Below are 17,950 nucleotides of genomic sequence, written 5' to 3'. Positions count from 1 at the left end.
TGAGAAGTCCTTGGCGGGTCGGATCAAGGAAAACCCCAAGGCTTTTTACTCTTTTGTGAGAAATAAAAGAATGACCAGGGTGAGGTTAGGGCCAGTCAAGGACAGTAGCGGGAACGTGTGCATGGAGTCAGAAGAGATAGGAGAGGCGTTGAATGAATACTTTTCTTCAGTGTTCACCGAGGAGAGGGGTTATGCTTTTGAGGCTGGAGGAGGTAGATGTTCTGAGGGAAGATGTATTAGCAATTTTGAAAAACCTCAGAATCGACAAGTCCCCTGGGCCAGATGGGATATATCCTAGGATTCTTTGGGAGGCAAGGAATGAGATTGCAGAACCTTTGGCTTTGGTCTTTGGGTCCTCACTGGGAATAGTGTCAGAGGACTGAAGAGTGGCGAATGTTGTTCCTCTGTTCAAGAAAGGGAATAGGAATGACCCTAGTAATTATAGGCTGGTCAGTCGTACTTCGGTGGTCAGTAAATTAATGGAAAGGGTCCTGAGGGATAGGATTAATGACCATTTGCAAAGATGCAGCTTAATCTGGGATAGTCAACACGGATTTGTGAAAGCTCAGTCTTGCCTCACAAATTTGATTGAATTCTTTGAGGAGGTAACTAAGTGTGTAGATGAAGGTAGGGCAGTTGACGTTGTATACATGGATTTCAGCAAAGCGTTTGATAAGGTTCCCCATAGTCGGCTCATGAAGAAAGTAATAAGGTGCGGGATAGAGGGAAATTTGGCCAAATGGATAAGCAACTGGCTATCACATAGAAGACAGAGGGTGGTGGTGGATGGAAAATTTTCAGACTGGAGACCAGTTACCAGCGGTGTACCACAGGGATCAGTGCTGGGTCGTCTGCTATTTGTGATTTTTATCAATGACTTGGAGGAGGGGGCTGAAGGGTAGGTCAGTAAATTTGCTGATGACACAAAGATTGGTGGAGTTGTGGATGAGGTGGAGGGCTGTTGTTGGCTGCAAAGAGACATTGATAGGATGCAGAGCTGGGCCGAAAAATGGCAGATGGAGTTTAACCCTGATAAGTGCGAGGTGATTCATTTTGGTAGGACAAATCTGAATGCGATTACAGGATCAACGACAGGGTTCTGAGGAATGTGGAGGAACAGAGAGATCTTGGGGTTCATGTCCATAGATCTCTGAAGGTTGCCACTCAAGTGGATAGAGCCGTGAAGAAGGCCGTGTTAGCATTTATTCACAGGGGGCTTGAGTTGAAGAGCCGTGGGGTTATGCTGCAACTGTACAGGACCCTGGTGAAACCACATTTGGAGTATTGTGTGCAGTTCTGGTCACCGCATTATAGGAAGGATGTGGAAGCAGGAAAGGGTGCAAAGGAGATTTACCAGGATGCTGCCTGGAGTGGAGGGTAGGTCTTATGAGGAAAGGTTGAGGGAGCTAGGACCTTTCTCATTGGAGCGAAGGAGGATGAGAGGCAACTTAATAGAGGTTTATAAGGTGATGAGGGGGATAGATAGAGTGGACGTTCAGAGAGTATTTCCTCGTGTGGATATAGCTGTTACAAAGGGGCATAACTAAAAGGTTCGGGGTGGGACATATAGGAGGGATGTCCGAGGTAGGTTCTTTACTCAGAGTGGTTAGAGTGTGGAATGGACTGCCTGCTGTGATAGTGGAGTCGGACACTTTAGGAATTTTCAAGCGGTTATTGGATAGGCACTTGGAGCACACCAGAATGACAGGGAGTGGGATAGCTTGATCTTGGTGTCGGACAAAGCTCGGCACAACATCGAGGGCTGAAGGGCCTATTCTGTGCTGTACTGTTCTATCTACCAAAAGCTGCTGATGTTGGAACACCATGCCTGTCAACTCATTCAGACCAGAGTGAGGCAACAGATATAAAGCTCGGCCAAAATGATCATGCAGGAGAGCAACCAACCCCCCCCCCCCGGCCGCACGCCATCTAACGATGTTGAGCAGTAAAATTAGGTACTTCATTTTAAACACTCAGATTGGAAACCTTCATGGAGCTACAGTCTTTATAATCAATGGACCTGCCTGTTGAAAACACACTCCTTTCACCAGTGAAACACATGTTGAGTCCAACATCATCTGGCGCAGTAACCATGGAAATTTCACAAGACCCATCTCTTCCAAAAGAAAATGCCACATTGTGCTTTGAGGGAAAATGATAGATTACTCAAATATCTAATCACATCTGTCTGCTAACCACTGCTCCTTTGTTTGCGTTTTAGGTTGAGAAGCACTTAAGTTCCTGAGTCACTGTCAGAACAGCTGCAGACTTGGGTTTCTTCGCAAATGTAACATCAAGCTTATGGCGTTTTCAAGCCCACCAAGGCCACATGACAACCAACAGGAAAACTGGTCGTCAAACCTCCTATGGTGTGTGCAGCTGCGAGGCAAAACTAATGCATCTTCAGTACCGTTCCAACCTGGCAAATGATCTGCGCCGAGCTTAAGTAGGGACATTGATTTTATTTACTTCACAGCATGGATTTTTCTGTAGTCTGCCGTTTGCCAACATTTATCACAAGCTTTCTGCTCTATGGGTGATTTAGGATGCCTGCTGTCCTTAGGTCCTTCTTATTTATTTTAGTCAATGTGTTGCAAACAGCATTTGATTTTATTTTGCTAAATGATATTCGCTTTTTGCCTCACACCTGAAATCTGCGAATTGTGTTTTTAGAATGGTAAAAATAAATGCAGACGTTTGGAGAGAGTGGCGCATTATCCATTTAAGTCAATTCACAGCAAGGTTCTTTAACCTGAAGAGTAGAAACGAAGGGCCAAATTCTCTCTTCAATCAGAACCAGCACAAATTGTATGTGCAATCCATCACATTATGATTTCCTTCAGCTGTTCTCGGAAACACTCATTTAAATATTTATTAATATTTGCTGATCAGGATTGCTAACCACTCCCTGCCACTACCATAACATGCATTTTTAAAACATACAAAATAATTGGAGCAGGAATAGATCATACTGCTCCTCAAACCAGTTTTGCTATTCAAATGGCCAGAAATCTGCCTCAACTCTGCTTTCCAACCCACTCCCCATATCTTTTGTTCCCGAGCAACCAAATTTCTGTCTTTCTCAGCCCTGAATACACTCAATGATGGAACATTCACAAGCATCTGGGGGTACAGAATTTAAACGATTCACAGCCCTCGAGTGGAGAAATCTCGATCTCCGTGCTAAAAAACTGATTTCTCTGCAAAAATTGTGCCCTTCATTCTCGACTCTCCACCAGGGGAAACAACCTCACAGGGGCCTTTCAAGACCCTTCAAAACCTCGCATTCTTCTAAACTCCAGAGATTACAGATCCAATTTATTCAGCCACTCATCATAGGGCACCCCTCTTATTTCAGGGTCCTGAACCTTTGCTCTCCCACTTCCAATGCAAGTATATATTTCCTTAGATGTGAATATCAAAATTAGCAGGGAGAAGATAGCAGATGAGAAAGAGTCTTTGACAAAGAGTCATCGGACTCGAAACATTAGCTCTTTTCTCTCCCTACAGATGATGCCAGACTTGCTGAGGTTTTCCAGCATTTTCTCTTTCGTTCGTAGAAGATAGCAGATGTCTGAGGATGATTTTCCAATCCTCACTGGATACATGGGACGTACCAGAGGACCGGAGGAATGCATACATGGTTCCATTGTTTAAAAAAGGATCGAAGGAAATTCCAAACAATCATAGACCAGTTAGTCTTACTTCAGTGGTGGGCAAATTAGTAGAATCAATGCTGAGAAATAGGAGTAACTGCCACACAGAAAGGCATGGACTAGTCAGGGATGGTGTAGCATGGATTTGTGAAAGGAAGGTCTTGCCTCACAAATATGTTGGAATGAGGAAGTGACAAGAAGGGTAGATGAAGGTAGAGTAGTGGATGTTGTGAACATGGATTTTCTCAAGGCATTTGACAAAGTTCCACATGGTAAATTAGTCAAAAAAGTAAAAGCCCATGGGATACAGTGCAATGTCGCAAACTGGATAAAAAGTTGCCTTAGTAATAGGAAACAAAGAATAAACGGGCAGTGCTCTTGCAATTGGAAAGTTGTTTCAAGTGGTGTTCATGGGCTCGGTGTTGGGACTCTTACTGTTTGTGTTTTTTATATTAATGATTTGGACATGAACTTGGGGGGCACAATTGCAAAATTTGCTGATGACGCAATAGTCGACCAAACGGTGGATAGTGTAGAGCAGTACTTCTCAAAGTGTGGTACGCGTACCGGTGCCGGTACGCGAGCCATCGTCTGCCGGTACGTGGAGTGTTTCCAGAAAAGAAAGAGACAGTAATCCTGGATTGGCTTGTTTCGCTCACTGGTCCCTGGCACATTGAAAAAACAACTGCCGGTCCGCCACATCAGATAGTTTGAGAAGCACTGGTGTAGAGGATAGCAATAATCTCTAAAATTATATAGATGGGTTGTTGGAGTGGGCAATAAAGTGGCAGCAGGATTTTAATACAGAGAAGTGTGAGGTCATGCATGTAGGGAGCTCAAGCAGTTTTAGGGAGTACACATTAAATGGGAATATATTAAGGGAGTAGATGAAGTGAGAGATCTGCTGTTGGATCATCTTTCTTGCCACTGGATTTGGAGGATCATCAGTGCTTTGAGAGGCATGCTGTGGGTTGTCCAAGTCTCCGAAACCTATAGGAGCATGAGGATCATTGTTGACCAATAAATCAGGTTGTCAAATGCTCTTATCTTCAATCGGCCCAAAGAATGAGCAGACATAATGGAGGCCAGAGCAAATTTCATCATCTATGTCTGCCTTCATAGAAAAGAGGCTCCTAAAAAGGATACCCACAAATCCACAAGCCTAACTTGCACATTAACCTTTTGTGTGGTGCTATGAATGGCTCCCCTTTACTTCATATTAGTGACATCCTCAAAAAGAATTGCGAAATGGTTACTGCACAGGTGGAAGCCTCCGTCAACCATGTCAGTATCAGCTCTCTGTAGCAGCAACTCAGCTAGTTCTATTTCCCCACATTTTCCCTATAACCCTGAAAATCCTCTCTTTTCATAATATGATCTAAGAACCTTTTGAAAGGCATGATCGAATGAGCCTCCACCACACTCTGAATATATGCATTCCAGTTCTTAACCACTCATGAGAAGAATTTTCCTCATGTCACCTTTGGTTCTGTTGTCTTTCACCTTATAATCAGTCTCCACTGGTTCATGACCCTTTGGTCAAGGGAAAGGTTTTCTCGTTTGCATCTACTTTGTCCAGGATTTTCAACACTTCGATCAAATCTCCTCTCATCTGTCTCTTCGCTAACGAGACTAGTCCCAGCTTTTCCAAGCTATTATTATAACTGAACCCTCCCATCCCTGGGACCATCTTTGTAAAGTGCACCATCTCTAATGTCTTCACATCCTTCCTCAAGTGTGGTGCCCAGAATTGAATGCAATTAGTACATTTTTAAGTATTCTCGCTGTGGCCCAGTTGAGGCCAAACTAGCATTTTATTAAAGGTTCACCATAACTCACTTCCTTTTCTACTCTACGCATTTAGAAGCCCAAGATTCCATATCCCCTAATAACCATTTCACAATCCTTTCAGTCTCCTTAAACAATGTGTGTACTTATACCCTTAGCTCCTGCACCCTCTTTAGAATGGTATCCTTTAACTTATATTAACTCTCCTTGTTCTTCCTCACTTATGCTGGGAAAAAAAGGGAGTTTTAAAGGATTTATCTTCCAATCACTAAACATTAGAAATAAGGGACGGGATTCTCCCCTACCCGGTGGGACGGTGAGTCCCGGTGGGATGGAGTGGCGTGAACCACTCCGGCGTCGGGCCACCCCAAAGGTGCGGATTTCTCCGCACGTTTAGGGGCCAAGCTCTCACCTTTAGGGGCTAGGCCCACGCCGGAGTGGTTGCCGTCCCGCCGGCTGGCGTGGAAGCCCTTTGGCGCCACACCGGCTGGGGCCGAAGGGACTTTGCCTGTCGGCGGAAGTCCGCGCATGCGCGGGAGCGTCAGCATCTGCTGACGTCATCCCCGCGCATGCGGGGGAGGGATCTCTTATGCGTCGGCCATGGCGGAGGCTATGGCCGACACGGTGGGCTGATCATGGGCCAGGCCACCGTGGGGGCAGATTACCCCGTGCCCCCAGGACCCCCAGAGCCCGCTCACGCCACCTGGTCCCGCCGGTAAGGGAGGTGGTTTAATTCCCGCCAGCGGGACCAGCATTACAGCAGCGGGACATTGGCCTATCGCGGGCCGGAGAATCAACGGGGGGGGGGGGGGGAGGGGGGGGGGGGGCTGCCGACCGGCGCGGAGCAATTCCCACCCTCACCAAATTTCCGGTGCCGGAGAATTCGGCGGCCGGCGGGGGTGGGATTCACACCGTCCCCCGGCGTTTCTCCGACCCGGCGGGGGGTCGGAGAATCCCGCCCAAGGTATCTTGCTGGCGGGAGGTAGCACGCCATTTGCCAGCGGTGGAACTTTCTGCTTCCACCGCTGTCAATGGGAATTCCTATTGAAGCCACCCCACGTCACCGGGAAATCCACAGGTGGGGGTACACTGCCAGCGGGACCAGAGAATCCTGCCACCAGTGAACACTCGGAGAATTCCAGCCAGAGTTTTAAGTGGGTTTAATGTAATGTTTCTGTGCCTGGAAGGGTAAAGCCTATCGTTAGGTTCATGCTGGACAAATGTGTTTGCAAGTTGGTTTCAATTCCAATAGTGATTCTGCTGTGCTGAGAGAGGGTTACGGTATGAAGAGTTAATAAAAGTAGTTGCTAAGCAACAGGAGGCCACTTTCCAGAGCAAAAGGATTTATTTTCTTCCTGGTTTTAACTGGGAGTCAGAGCAGTGGGGAGAGGACATTGGGGAGTGAATAGTCCTCGCTGGGAGAAACTGCAGAGGACAAGTGAGTTGCAAAGATGCAAGCTTCCAAAGTAACAAGTCACAGTCCAGGTAACAAAAGAATTGGGACAGAAAGACTGTTTAAGATGACTGGCATTAAGAGAATAGAGACAAAGCTATTGTTCAGAAGAATTCAAGGAAAAGTAAAAACAAGAGTTCGGAGTTAAAGAGACAATTTCGGTAACCTGATTTAAAGTGGAAAGCAGACTTCAGAGGTAAATCAAAAGTGATGCCATTTTACTTGTCTGGGACTCAAGAGTTAAAGCAATTGTGAACAGTTTGTGAAGCAGTCAAGACAAATAAACCCTCAAGGGATTCCTATAAATCCTGGACTGGATTTTCTGCTAACAATGGAGTGGATGCTCTCTTTAAAAGAGTCATTTGTAAACCTGGACAGGATTTCAGATTGTAAACTGCGAAGGAAAAGCATTATTGTGAGAGAAGACTTTAAAGCATGTTCTTGGGAATGGAGTTTAGAAACCCACACGTGAGATCATCTGGGGGGGAATTTTGAGGAGACAATCACAGGTATGAACTTACTATCAGAGCAGAGTGTGTGTATATTTGACCACAGCTTAAACAAAAATTTTTATTTGACCATTGTCGCTTAAGATATACTTTGTAATCCATGTTCATCTTAAAATCTTTGTTAAGTATTTGTTAAGTTTAGGGGGCAGTAAAGGTGTATTGTATAATGACCAACTTTTCATGTTTAATAAATCATTTTTTCTTGTTGTTGAAACTAATTAGCAGACCTGTGACTCGATTCTTTCACTTTAAAAAAAAATAAGTTGCATTTTTTGAGCCAGGGTTCAGTCCTGGGAGCTTCTTGTCCAATTGGATCAAATGGGACCATAACACTTCATACTTCTCTGCATTCAATTTCAGCTGTCACACATTTATCTATTCCACCTGCCTTTCTGCACCCTCTTGAAATCTAATTCTAACCTCTTTGCAGTTTGCAATACTGTAATGAATTTGTCAAACACAATTTCCCTTTATAACACCATGCCACCTCTGACTGATCGTAACAATGCCCTTTGAAAATCACTGTAAGACTTCCTTAATAATAGATTCCAGCATTTTCCCAATGACTGACATCAGGCTAACTGGCTTCTAGTTCCCCTGTTTTCTCTCTCCATCTTTTCTTGATTAGCAGTGTCACATTTGATACCTTCAAATTCATTGGGAACATTCTAGACTGAAGGAATTTTGTAAAACCATTGTTCCACCTGTGCAAATTAATTGAATTTTTTGACTGTTAACAAGGAAAATTACAAAATGAACCAGCATCAAATTCTATCCTGTAACTGCTTTAGGTCCTGGGTATTTTATGTATTTGTACATTCACTAATCTGCTGTTCTTACCTGGTCTGGCCTATATGTGATCAACAGCAATGTTGACTCTTAACTGCCCTCTGAAATGGCCTAGTAAGCCACTCAGTTCAAGGGCAATTAGGGATGGGCAACAAATACTGGCCTGGCCAACGACACCCACATGAGAAAAAAGTTATTAAAAAAATTTGATTTACAGTTGCATATTTAGTACATTATAAAATATTCTCCATATAGCTCAAATCAAGAGAATCAACTTACATTGATAGAGCATATTTGACTCATATGATGTGTCAACACTTTACAGCCAAACAAATATGATTGAAGTGCAGTTAATAGAATAAATGGTTGTCTCACAGGTTTGAGGTTCTTTCAACTTGTTTGGATGAGTGGGGGTTCCAGGGTTGATGAGCTGACTGCGCATGGCACCGAGAAACCATTCAAGTGGAGCAAGCATATAAAAATGAAATGGTGTTAGGGATTGAGTGGGATTGACACTGTTCTCTGTAGCAAGGAGTGAAAGTTAAGGCAGCTGTGTTCTTTCTGGTGCCAGGGTTTGGGACACCTACTCAGGGCTGGAGAGGACCTTGTGGTAGGAGGGGGAGGATCCAACGGCCATGATCCATGTAGGTACCAACAACATAGGGAGGACAAGGAAGGAGGTTTTGCACAGTCAGTATGAGGAACGAGGCACCAAATTCAGCAGAGCCTCAAAAGGTAATGAATTCTAGATTATTAGCCGAGCCACGTGCAAATTGGAATAGGACAAATAGGATTAGAGAAATAAAGGCGTGGCTCAAAGACTGGTGTGGGGAGAAATGGGTTCCGGTTCATGGGACACTGGCACCAGTACTGGGGGAAGTACAATCTGTGCCGTTGGCACGGTCTACATGTGAATCGTGCAGGGACGGATGGTACTGGGAGCAGCATAATTAGGGATGGAGAGAGCGAGGGGGAGAGAGTTGATGTTGCTGTTGGACAGGAAGGTCCCAGAATTGAACCCTAGCCCAAAAGACCTGGGCTGGATTCAACATTTGGGAGGCTAAGTGCTGACAGCAGCGGAGCATTTGTGGGACGGGATTCTCTGATCCTGGGGCTAAATGGTGACGTTGTCGTAAACGGAGGAGCGTTTTACGACGGCGTCACCTGGCCCCTAGGATCAGCAATCCTGTGCCGCACAGTGGGTCAGCATGGCACTGGAGAGCCTCACGCTGCTCCAGCTGCCGATACCAGTGTCAGAACGGGCGCCATGGGATCCGCATGCACGCTACGGCTGGGCGAGTTCACGCATGCGTGTGGGTTGCCTTCTCCATGCCGGTCTCCGCACAACATGGCGGAGAGCTACAGGAGCCCAGCGGGGAGGAATATAGGCCCCACAGGGATAAGCCTGCTCGCTGATCAGTAGGCCCCAATCACGGGCCAGGCCATCGTGGAGGCCCCCCCCCCCAGGGTCAGATCCCCCCTCCCCCCACCAGGCCGCCCCCCGCAACATGCATGCCTAGGACCCACCGGGTAGGACCATATGAGAACGGCGCAAGCGGGACTCGGCCTAACTCGGCGGGCACTCGGCCCATCGCCGGGGAGGAGGGTCACGTTGTGCGGCGCTGGCGCTGACCGTGCCGGCTCCAATGGTCACCGGAGAATCGTTGGAACGGCATTGAATCGCGCCCCCCACCCCGCCGATTCTCCGACCCGACGCGGGGTCGGAGAATCCCACCCGTGGTCTTTTATGACTGAAAAAGCGGCGTGAAACCCTCACCGATTCCGGTACCCATGAGGGGCTAGCACCGGCGCCAACTGAAATTCCCGCCGCCCGTGGCAGGGTTCCTGGACGCTCTTGTGTACAGCTGATGACCTGCACCAGTCACGCAGCACAACATGGCGTTGGCCATGCGCGACCCCAAAAACGACTCCACAGCTCACCCCCTGGCCACCCCCAGCCCATGCAGTAGCTCCCCAGGCCAGTGGCATGGATCCTAGCCGGGTGTGGCGGTGCTGTACACAGCCCGCAGTCATCACGACGGGTTCTCGCATGATTGAGAACACATGTCGTGGCCCGCACTGTCGCAAACTTGGCCCATCAGGGGGGAGCACCGCAGATGGACCAGCCAAAGACATGCCAATGCTGTTGAAATGGCGTACGGTGCCCGGCACGATGACGGCAGTTTGGAGTGGGACCAGCATGGCGGACCAGTGTCAAAACAACCGGCCCCGTTTTCGGCACGAAAATCCATTCTCAGCCAATCGCCAAACACGATTTCGCTGAACAGAGCACCAAGAATGCCAATTAGCTATTGGCAAAGAAATCCCACATTTTTTAAACATGAAAAGTTTGACCACGATACAGTGATCTTTCATTCTCACTCATCCTGAAAAATGTATGCTGATTTTAAGGTCATGATGTGGAGATGCCGGCATTGGACTGGGGTGGGCCCAGTAAGAAGTCTGACAGCACCAGGTTAAAGTCCAACAGATTTGTTTCGATTCACTAGCTTTCGGAGTGCAGCTCTTTCCTCAAGTGAATGTTACCTGAGGAAGGAGCTGCGCTCCGAAAGCTAGTGAATCGAAACAAAACTGTTGGACTTTAATCTAATTTTAAGGTTAATACAGGTCACAAAATATATCTTATGCTAGGGCCGGGTGCTCTACGCTGCCGTCCTGCCAGCCCCCAGCAAAATGGGGCATCGGTGACCGTTTTGAGCCATTTTTTCTGGCATAAGATGCTACCGTTCCCACACCAGCATGGGGAAACAGAATTGGAGAATCCAGTCATTAACTCTCTTCTCTCTCCACAGATGCTGTCAGAACTGCTGAGATCGTCAAGTATTTCCTGTTTTTGTTTCAGATTCCAGCATCTGTGGTCATTTGCTTTTAGATTATTGATTAACAAGAAAGTGAAAGGTTAGGCAGAAATGTGGGGTTGAAGTTCCAATCAGATCCACTGTGATCATATTGAACGCAGTGCAGGCTTGAGGTGCTGAATGACCAATCCTGCTCCTAATACATATGCTCACATGTTTGTATGAAAACAACCAACCAATTTCACACAGCAAGGTCCAGAAAACAGCATTGATAATGGGCGGGATTCTCCAATAATGGGGCTATGTCCCACGCCCGCGGAAAAACGCTGCAAATCACTCCAGACTTATCTGGAGAAGTTTAGGGTGATTATGCAATTTCCAGGGGGTTAGCAGGACCCCGGAGTGCTCCTCGCAGCTCCGGCTGCTGCCACAGGGGCCTGCACTTCTGGTCGGGGGTCCACGCATGCGCACGACATGGCCAACCCACAGCGCAGACCGGCATCGACAACATAGGCCCCCCCCAACAGATCGCGCGCTTTCGCTGATCGGTGGCCCAAGATCAGATCCCTGTCCATCCTGGAGGCCCCCCCTCGGCAAAGGATCTCCCCCACCCCGCCAGGTCCCGTGGACTATGTCCGCAGCCGCCATGCCAAGTGCCCGCCAGGTGGAACCATGAGAGAACCACGCCGCCGGGAACTCGGGCAGTTGACTTTGGAGAATCGTTGCAGGGGGGCTTTTTCAATGGCACCCGACCGGTGCCGCGTCAGCCGCGCGCGCCCGATTTGCAGCGATTCTCCGGTCACGGCGTCGAACCCGATTGTGGGTTTGACGCCCATTCTCCGCCCCCGCGCCGAGCGTGATTCCGGCGCGGAGACTCGGAGAATCCCGCCCAATGATATTCTTTCAATTTATTGAGGGATAAATATTAGTTTGAATGCAAGAATCAGATTTTTCTGAAACTTGGGAGTGTCCACTAATTAGACAAAAAGAATATAATGATGACGCATGCTAACTGGACTTTATTTTCACACCTGAACCTAATGATTAATATATATTTTGTCCACTAGTTTAATACCATAAATACCAGTTATATAGAGAAAATGCGGTATTAATACAAAAAAAGGCTAGATTTTTACATCTTTCCAGATTCTTTGTAAGAAATTTATTTCAAGAAAATAACCATCGACAACAGATGACGCCAATTTCCCTTTGACATTCTTGGCCATTAATGCTAAGATACCAGGGAGTGCCCATACCAGAATAGCAGGGCATGAGTGGCGATTATAGAAACGGTCATGGAAAATTGAGGATTTTCACTGCTGCTTGTGCTTGAATGGAATATCTGCTCAGTGTTGCTCATCATCTATTGGAAATCATATGTATTTGCTCAGTAAATTAACAGTTCTTGAGCGCGTCTCTGATTTTCACCTGGATAAAAAACCTTCATAAACGTATAGGTCCAATTTAAAATAATGTTATTCCATGACTATGAAAAACAATCATTGATCTATATAACTATCAACAGCAACGTTAACTTTACATATTGGTGTTTATTTCCTATTTCCGCATCTGGACGCAAAACAATTATATCAGGCCAAAGATCTTGGACTTAGTGAGTTCTATATGACACGAAAATAAATCCATGTCTGCCCAATATTTCAAGTTTGTCCATCAAACCCTCCCCTCTAAACAAACATAACTGAACCATGCCTCTGACTCTCAGCTGAGTATCCTTCAATTGTTCGCTTGTGTGGGGATGGATTTTCGAAAAATTTTCACCAGGTAGATTTTCAGACAAAGCGGAGAATGAATCCATTTTTTCTGTCACCTTATTTGCAAATTTGCACATTTGAAAACATCATCCCAAAATTCACTTTGCTTCTTTGAAAGTGTTTCTATGGCATAAGGATAAGCCACATGAAAAATTTAAAATAAACGTGCCAGATCCAAGACAAGTCATATTGGACTCGAAACATCATCTTGTTTCTCTCGCTACAGATGCTGCCAGACCTGCTGAGTTTTTCCAGTATTTCGTTCTTATTGGAGAACTCCAGCATCCACAGTATTTTGCTTTTATCTTAAATGTGCCAGGCATGCATGAATGATGGTTAAATGAGTTGAAACTTTATGCTGACAGAAGAATATACTGGTAATGGTTTGGTTAATCCTCGGGCCCGAATTGTTCACACTGATTTATGCCTATACTGTAACGAGATTGGGAGGATACTTGTGTCGAAGACGACATCGGAAAAATGGTTACAGCACTGAGTATATTTCAACCGTTTAACCTTCTGCATTGTTCCCAAGGAGCACTTGGTTCACATTTCTTGTGAGATTTTATGGCCACCTAACCTGCACACCTTTGGGTTGTGGGGGTGAATCCCAGGCAGACACGGGGTGAATGTGCAAACTCCACACAGACAGTGACTCAGAGCTGGGATTCAAACCCGGGTCCTCAGTGCTGCAGTCCCAGTGCTAACTATTGCACAATGTGCCACCCTCCCTGTTTTAATCATGAATCTACAACCTACTTCAAGATGCTTGGAATTACTACAACTTATTTTCTTCCCCTAGTTCATGTGAGGGTCTTAAATTTGGTCTATGTGGATCCTACAAAACATCTGCCCAACATTTTTTGTACCATTCACTTATCCAAAGACATTGGGTAAACGTTAATGAAATGATAAGGTATATGCTAAGTTTTAAAAAGTGCTGCTAACTGCCTTAAAAATTGATCCCAGAAATTCTAGGAAGCTGGCTATCCATTTGGCACCCAAGATCCTACGGTGCAGAAGGAGGCCATTCGGCCCATCAAGTCTGCACCGACACTCCGAAAGAGCACCCTACCTGGGCTGACTCCCCCATTTCAATCCCATAACTTAACCAACACATCTTTGAACACCAAGGGGCAATATAGCATGGCCAATCCACCTAACCTCTACGGGTGGGATACTCCAAGTCCGCGTCGGGTCGGAGAACTGCCGGGGACGCGGGAAATTCCCGCCACGCCGCTCCAACGTTTGGACACGATTCTCCGACGACCGGAGAATCGGCACCAATTGCGCCCGCGCGGTTGCCGCGGCATTGATCGGGGGCCACTGAAAGAGGCCCCCGTGGTCGACCGGTCGAACTCTCGCCGAGTCCCGCCGGCGTGGTTCCAACCTGGTACCACCCAGTGGGAGCTCGGACCCGCGGCCGCGATGGATGTCCTGGTGGGGGGCGGGGGTATCTGACTCCGGTGGAGGGGCCTCCACGGGGTCCAGGCCCGCAATCGGGGGCTTCCGATCGGTGGGGCGCCCACGATCTGGAGGGGGCCTACCTCCTTCCGTGCGGGTCCGCTGTAGGTCTCCACCATGTTGTGACGCGCCGGCGCGGAGACGGCAACCACGTGCATGCGCCAGCGCGAAGAGGGCCGTCGCGCACATGCGCGGACCCGTGCTGGCCGTGCAGGGCCGCCATTTGCCGTCGTACCAGCGCATAGCACTCCAGCGTCGTGCTGGCTCCCTGAAGGCCGTTGAATTGCTGGTGGACCAGGATTTCGGAGAATCCCGGCCCACATCTTTGGACTGTGGGAGGAAACCGGAGCACCCGGAGGAAATCCACACAGACACAGGGAGAAAGCGCAAACTTCACACAGTCACCCAAGTTTGGAATCAAACCCGGGTTTCTGCTACTGTGAGGCAGCAGTGCTAACTACTGTGCCACCGTGAGATAGATGAACATCATTCTGATATGCATTGCAAGTTAATGCATTGCAAGTTAATGCTCTACAAGTGCATGTGGCTTAGTTGGTACATTTTACAAATCGACTCTTAATTTAGAGTCATAAAATAACCTGAGCTGTTTTATATACATTCAAATATTAGAGAAAAAGCAGCAACAACAATCTGGGCATGTCAAAAGAAAAGTCCCAATTTTGACTCGAGGTCAGTGGCCACTTGATACGAATTTGGCCCCATGCAGAAAATCAGAGAGCTAGATTGAAAAGCTTAACAAAAACAGAGACAAGGGTTAGTGGCCAATTTAGCTAACCCAACATTACAGAAATTTAGCCACATAATCAAGACATTGAAAATTGTTCAGATCTCTTTTCAAGGTTAAATGATAGTTTCAACTGGAATACTTGATGAATTTAATATTTAATTTCTATTGATCTATAATAAGCTCTCGTTTTACAAATAGTCGGCATTCATTTGGCAAAAGAAAATGCTCATATAGGCGTTCCACATAAACAACTGGAGGAACTATGAAACACAGTAGATGTAACACAAGTGACTAAGGCAGAAGGAAAATTGGGGTCAAATCCAATTAAGTCAGAGCAGTTTTACCCACCATACATCTCAACGAAAGGGGAAATCTCTCACCTCTCTCCACTGTATAGTCTCAATTCCTTGTACATAAAGAACACACACTGTAAAAGAAAAGACAAGTATTTAATCACAAAAGGCAAGATAACATTGGAACATTAAAATCCTCAAAGTCAGCAGACAGGATTACACTTTGGATATCTTTTGAGAGATCTAAGTTACAGGTTTAGCTTATGTGCTGATCACAACAAAGGTCATTCTCCATAGAAGTAGCTGAAGAATGAATGGTATTTTTAAGTGCAGAGCTTTGAAGTCAAGCAACAAAATTGTTTTAAATGGAACGGGCAAAGTTCTCAGAATATCTCAAAAGCTTCGGGGCAGAATTATTCTTCATTATTACTCAGAATTATTACTTGCTCCAAGTTTAACTCGGTTTTGCTCAAACCGGGTCTCGCTGGTCAGCAAGATATTTTTGATAGTTCTGAAACTCTGGCTCCCTGTTGTCAGGTCCTCACTTTGTGATCTATCTGGCATTTAAATTTGAAAGCCACATTCATGCTGTGCTTCTGAGTTCAAAATTAACTCAAATGGGAGACTTTCTGGAAACTAGAGTCTTTTACCACTGGGAGGCTTCCAAAATATTATTGTTCAATCATTTTGCATAATATCACGAAAGCTTTAAACTCACTTTTCTGTAATGGGAATGAAAGATCTCAGCTATCACGTTCTTATTAGGTCATTCTTTAGAATTCATTCATGGGATATGGGTATCGCTGGCTGGGCCAGAATTTATTACCCGTCCCTGATTGCCCTTAAACTGAGTGGCCTGCTAGGACATTTCAGAAGGCATTGAAGTGTTAACCAGATTGCTGTGGGTCTGAAATCACATGTATGCCAGACCAGGCGGCGGCAGCAGGTTTTCTTCCCTAAAGGACATTAGTGAACCAGATGTTTTTTTACAACAATCAACAATGGTTTCATGGTCATCGACTTTTTTCCATCTGCCGTCATAGGATTCAAACCAAAATCCCTGGAGCATTACCCCAAGTCTCTGGATTACTGGTCCAGTGAAAATACCACTACACCACCATCTTATTCCTACCTGAATAGGTTTATGACTACCTTCCTTTTTTATCCAGTTTAGCTACTGATTAAGAGATTTTTGGTGTCAATTCTACAACTGTTTAGATTTCCTGTGTTCATTAATCATTGGATAGCATGCATTGGGGACTGCACAGTGGTTAGCACTGCTGCCTGACAGTAAGAAGTCTTATAACACCAGGTTAAAGTCCAACAGGTTTGTTTCAAACACGAGCTTTCGGAGCCTGAGGAAGGAGCAGTGCACCGAAAGCTTGTGTTTGAAACAAACCTGTTGGACTTTAACCTGGTGTTGTAAGACTTCTTACTGTGCTCACCCCAGTCCAACGCCGGCATCTCCACATCATGCCTGACAGTGGCAGGGACTCGATTCAATTCGACCTTGAGGCACTATGTGGAGTTTGAATGTTTTCCCATTTCTGCGTGGGTTTCTTCCAGGTGCTCCAGTTTCCTCCCATAGTCCATAGATGTGCGGGTTAGCTGAATTGACTGTGCTAAATTGCCCCTTAGTGTCCAAAAATGTTAGGTGGGGTTGCAGGGATAGGACAGGTGCGAGGGCCTGAGTAGGTGGTCCTTCTGAGGGTGAGTGCTGCATCAATGGGCTGAATGGCCTCATTCTGCACTGTCAGGATTCTATAAACATGATGTGATGCCCTGCCGAGGTAAAGTCCCGAATGTTCAGCATCGACATTGTGTATTTACTGGTCTGAAAATTAAATTGCTGTTCAGTAGCTGTTGGGGATCAACGACATTTTAGACTATTGTTTAAAACCAGATGGAGTCGAAATCTCTTTGATCAGGACTGTCGAGAGCTTGGTGGGTAATGTCAAGAATCCTTTTATACAAGTCCAAAGAGAAACCAATGAGCAGAATGTGGGCTTTATTGATAGCAATAAACTCAAGAAGTGTGCACATATAAAACTTTTTGATCAATGTCATTTCAACCTGAATGATATGCCTATAGAATATAGATGCCCTCGAGCTCATTAATGTCTAATACGGTGCAAATGTGCTGTCACATTTCAGATAAACTTTTCCCTATCAATGAAAAAAACCTCAGAGCACATGCGATTTAAGCCCATAAAGGATTGGAAAGGGCAGCACGGTGGCCTAGTGGTTAGCACAACCGCCTCACGGCGCTGAGGTCCCAGGTTCGATCCCGGCTCTGGGTCACTGTCCGTGTGGAGTTTGCACATTCTCCCCGTGTCTGCGTGGGTTTCGCCCCCACAACCCAAAAATGTGCAGAGTAGGTGGATTGGCCATGCTAAATTGCCCCTTAATTGGAAAAAATAATTGGCTAATCTAAATTTATATTAAAAAAAATAAAAAATAAAGGATTGGAAGCGATGGAGTCAAATAGTTACATCTCTCATCCATTACAACACATAGACTTGGGAAGCAAGCAACATTACCAAAAATTTGCATCTGTAACTACAACAAAACTATCAGCATTTTCCATCATTACTCTTAAAACTTCTGGGACAAATTTTACAAGTCCCTGCCGCCTACCTGCCACCCACAGCCTATCTGC

At 46.0% G+C, this 17,950-nt stretch overlaps 1 protein-coding gene across 3 annotated transcripts in view; it reads right to left on the bottom strand.

The window, feature by feature from the left end:
* The window catches only part of LOC119978716 (copine-8-like), a 789,805-nt gene that overhangs the window by 632,570 nt on the left and 139,285 nt on the right, over window positions 1–17,950 (bottom strand). For all 3 annotated transcript variants that reach the window (XM_038820547.1, XM_038820548.1, XM_038820549.1), the window contains exon 3: window positions 15,379–15,425. In XM_038820547.1, coding sequence (XP_038676475.1) covers window positions 15,379–15,425 — 47 coding nt within the window. The remainder of the gene's footprint in view (window positions 1–15,378; window positions 15,426–17,950) is intronic.

Source organism: Scyliorhinus canicula, chromosome 15 (assembly GCF_902713615.1).
Source record: "Scyliorhinus canicula chromosome 15, sScyCan1.1, whole genome shotgun sequence".
NCBI lineage: Eukaryota > Metazoa > Chordata > Chondrichthyes > Carcharhiniformes > Scyliorhinidae > Scyliorhinus > Scyliorhinus canicula.
Note: the sequence above shows the minus strand (reverse complement) of the source record. Positions and strands in the feature narration are given on the sequence as shown.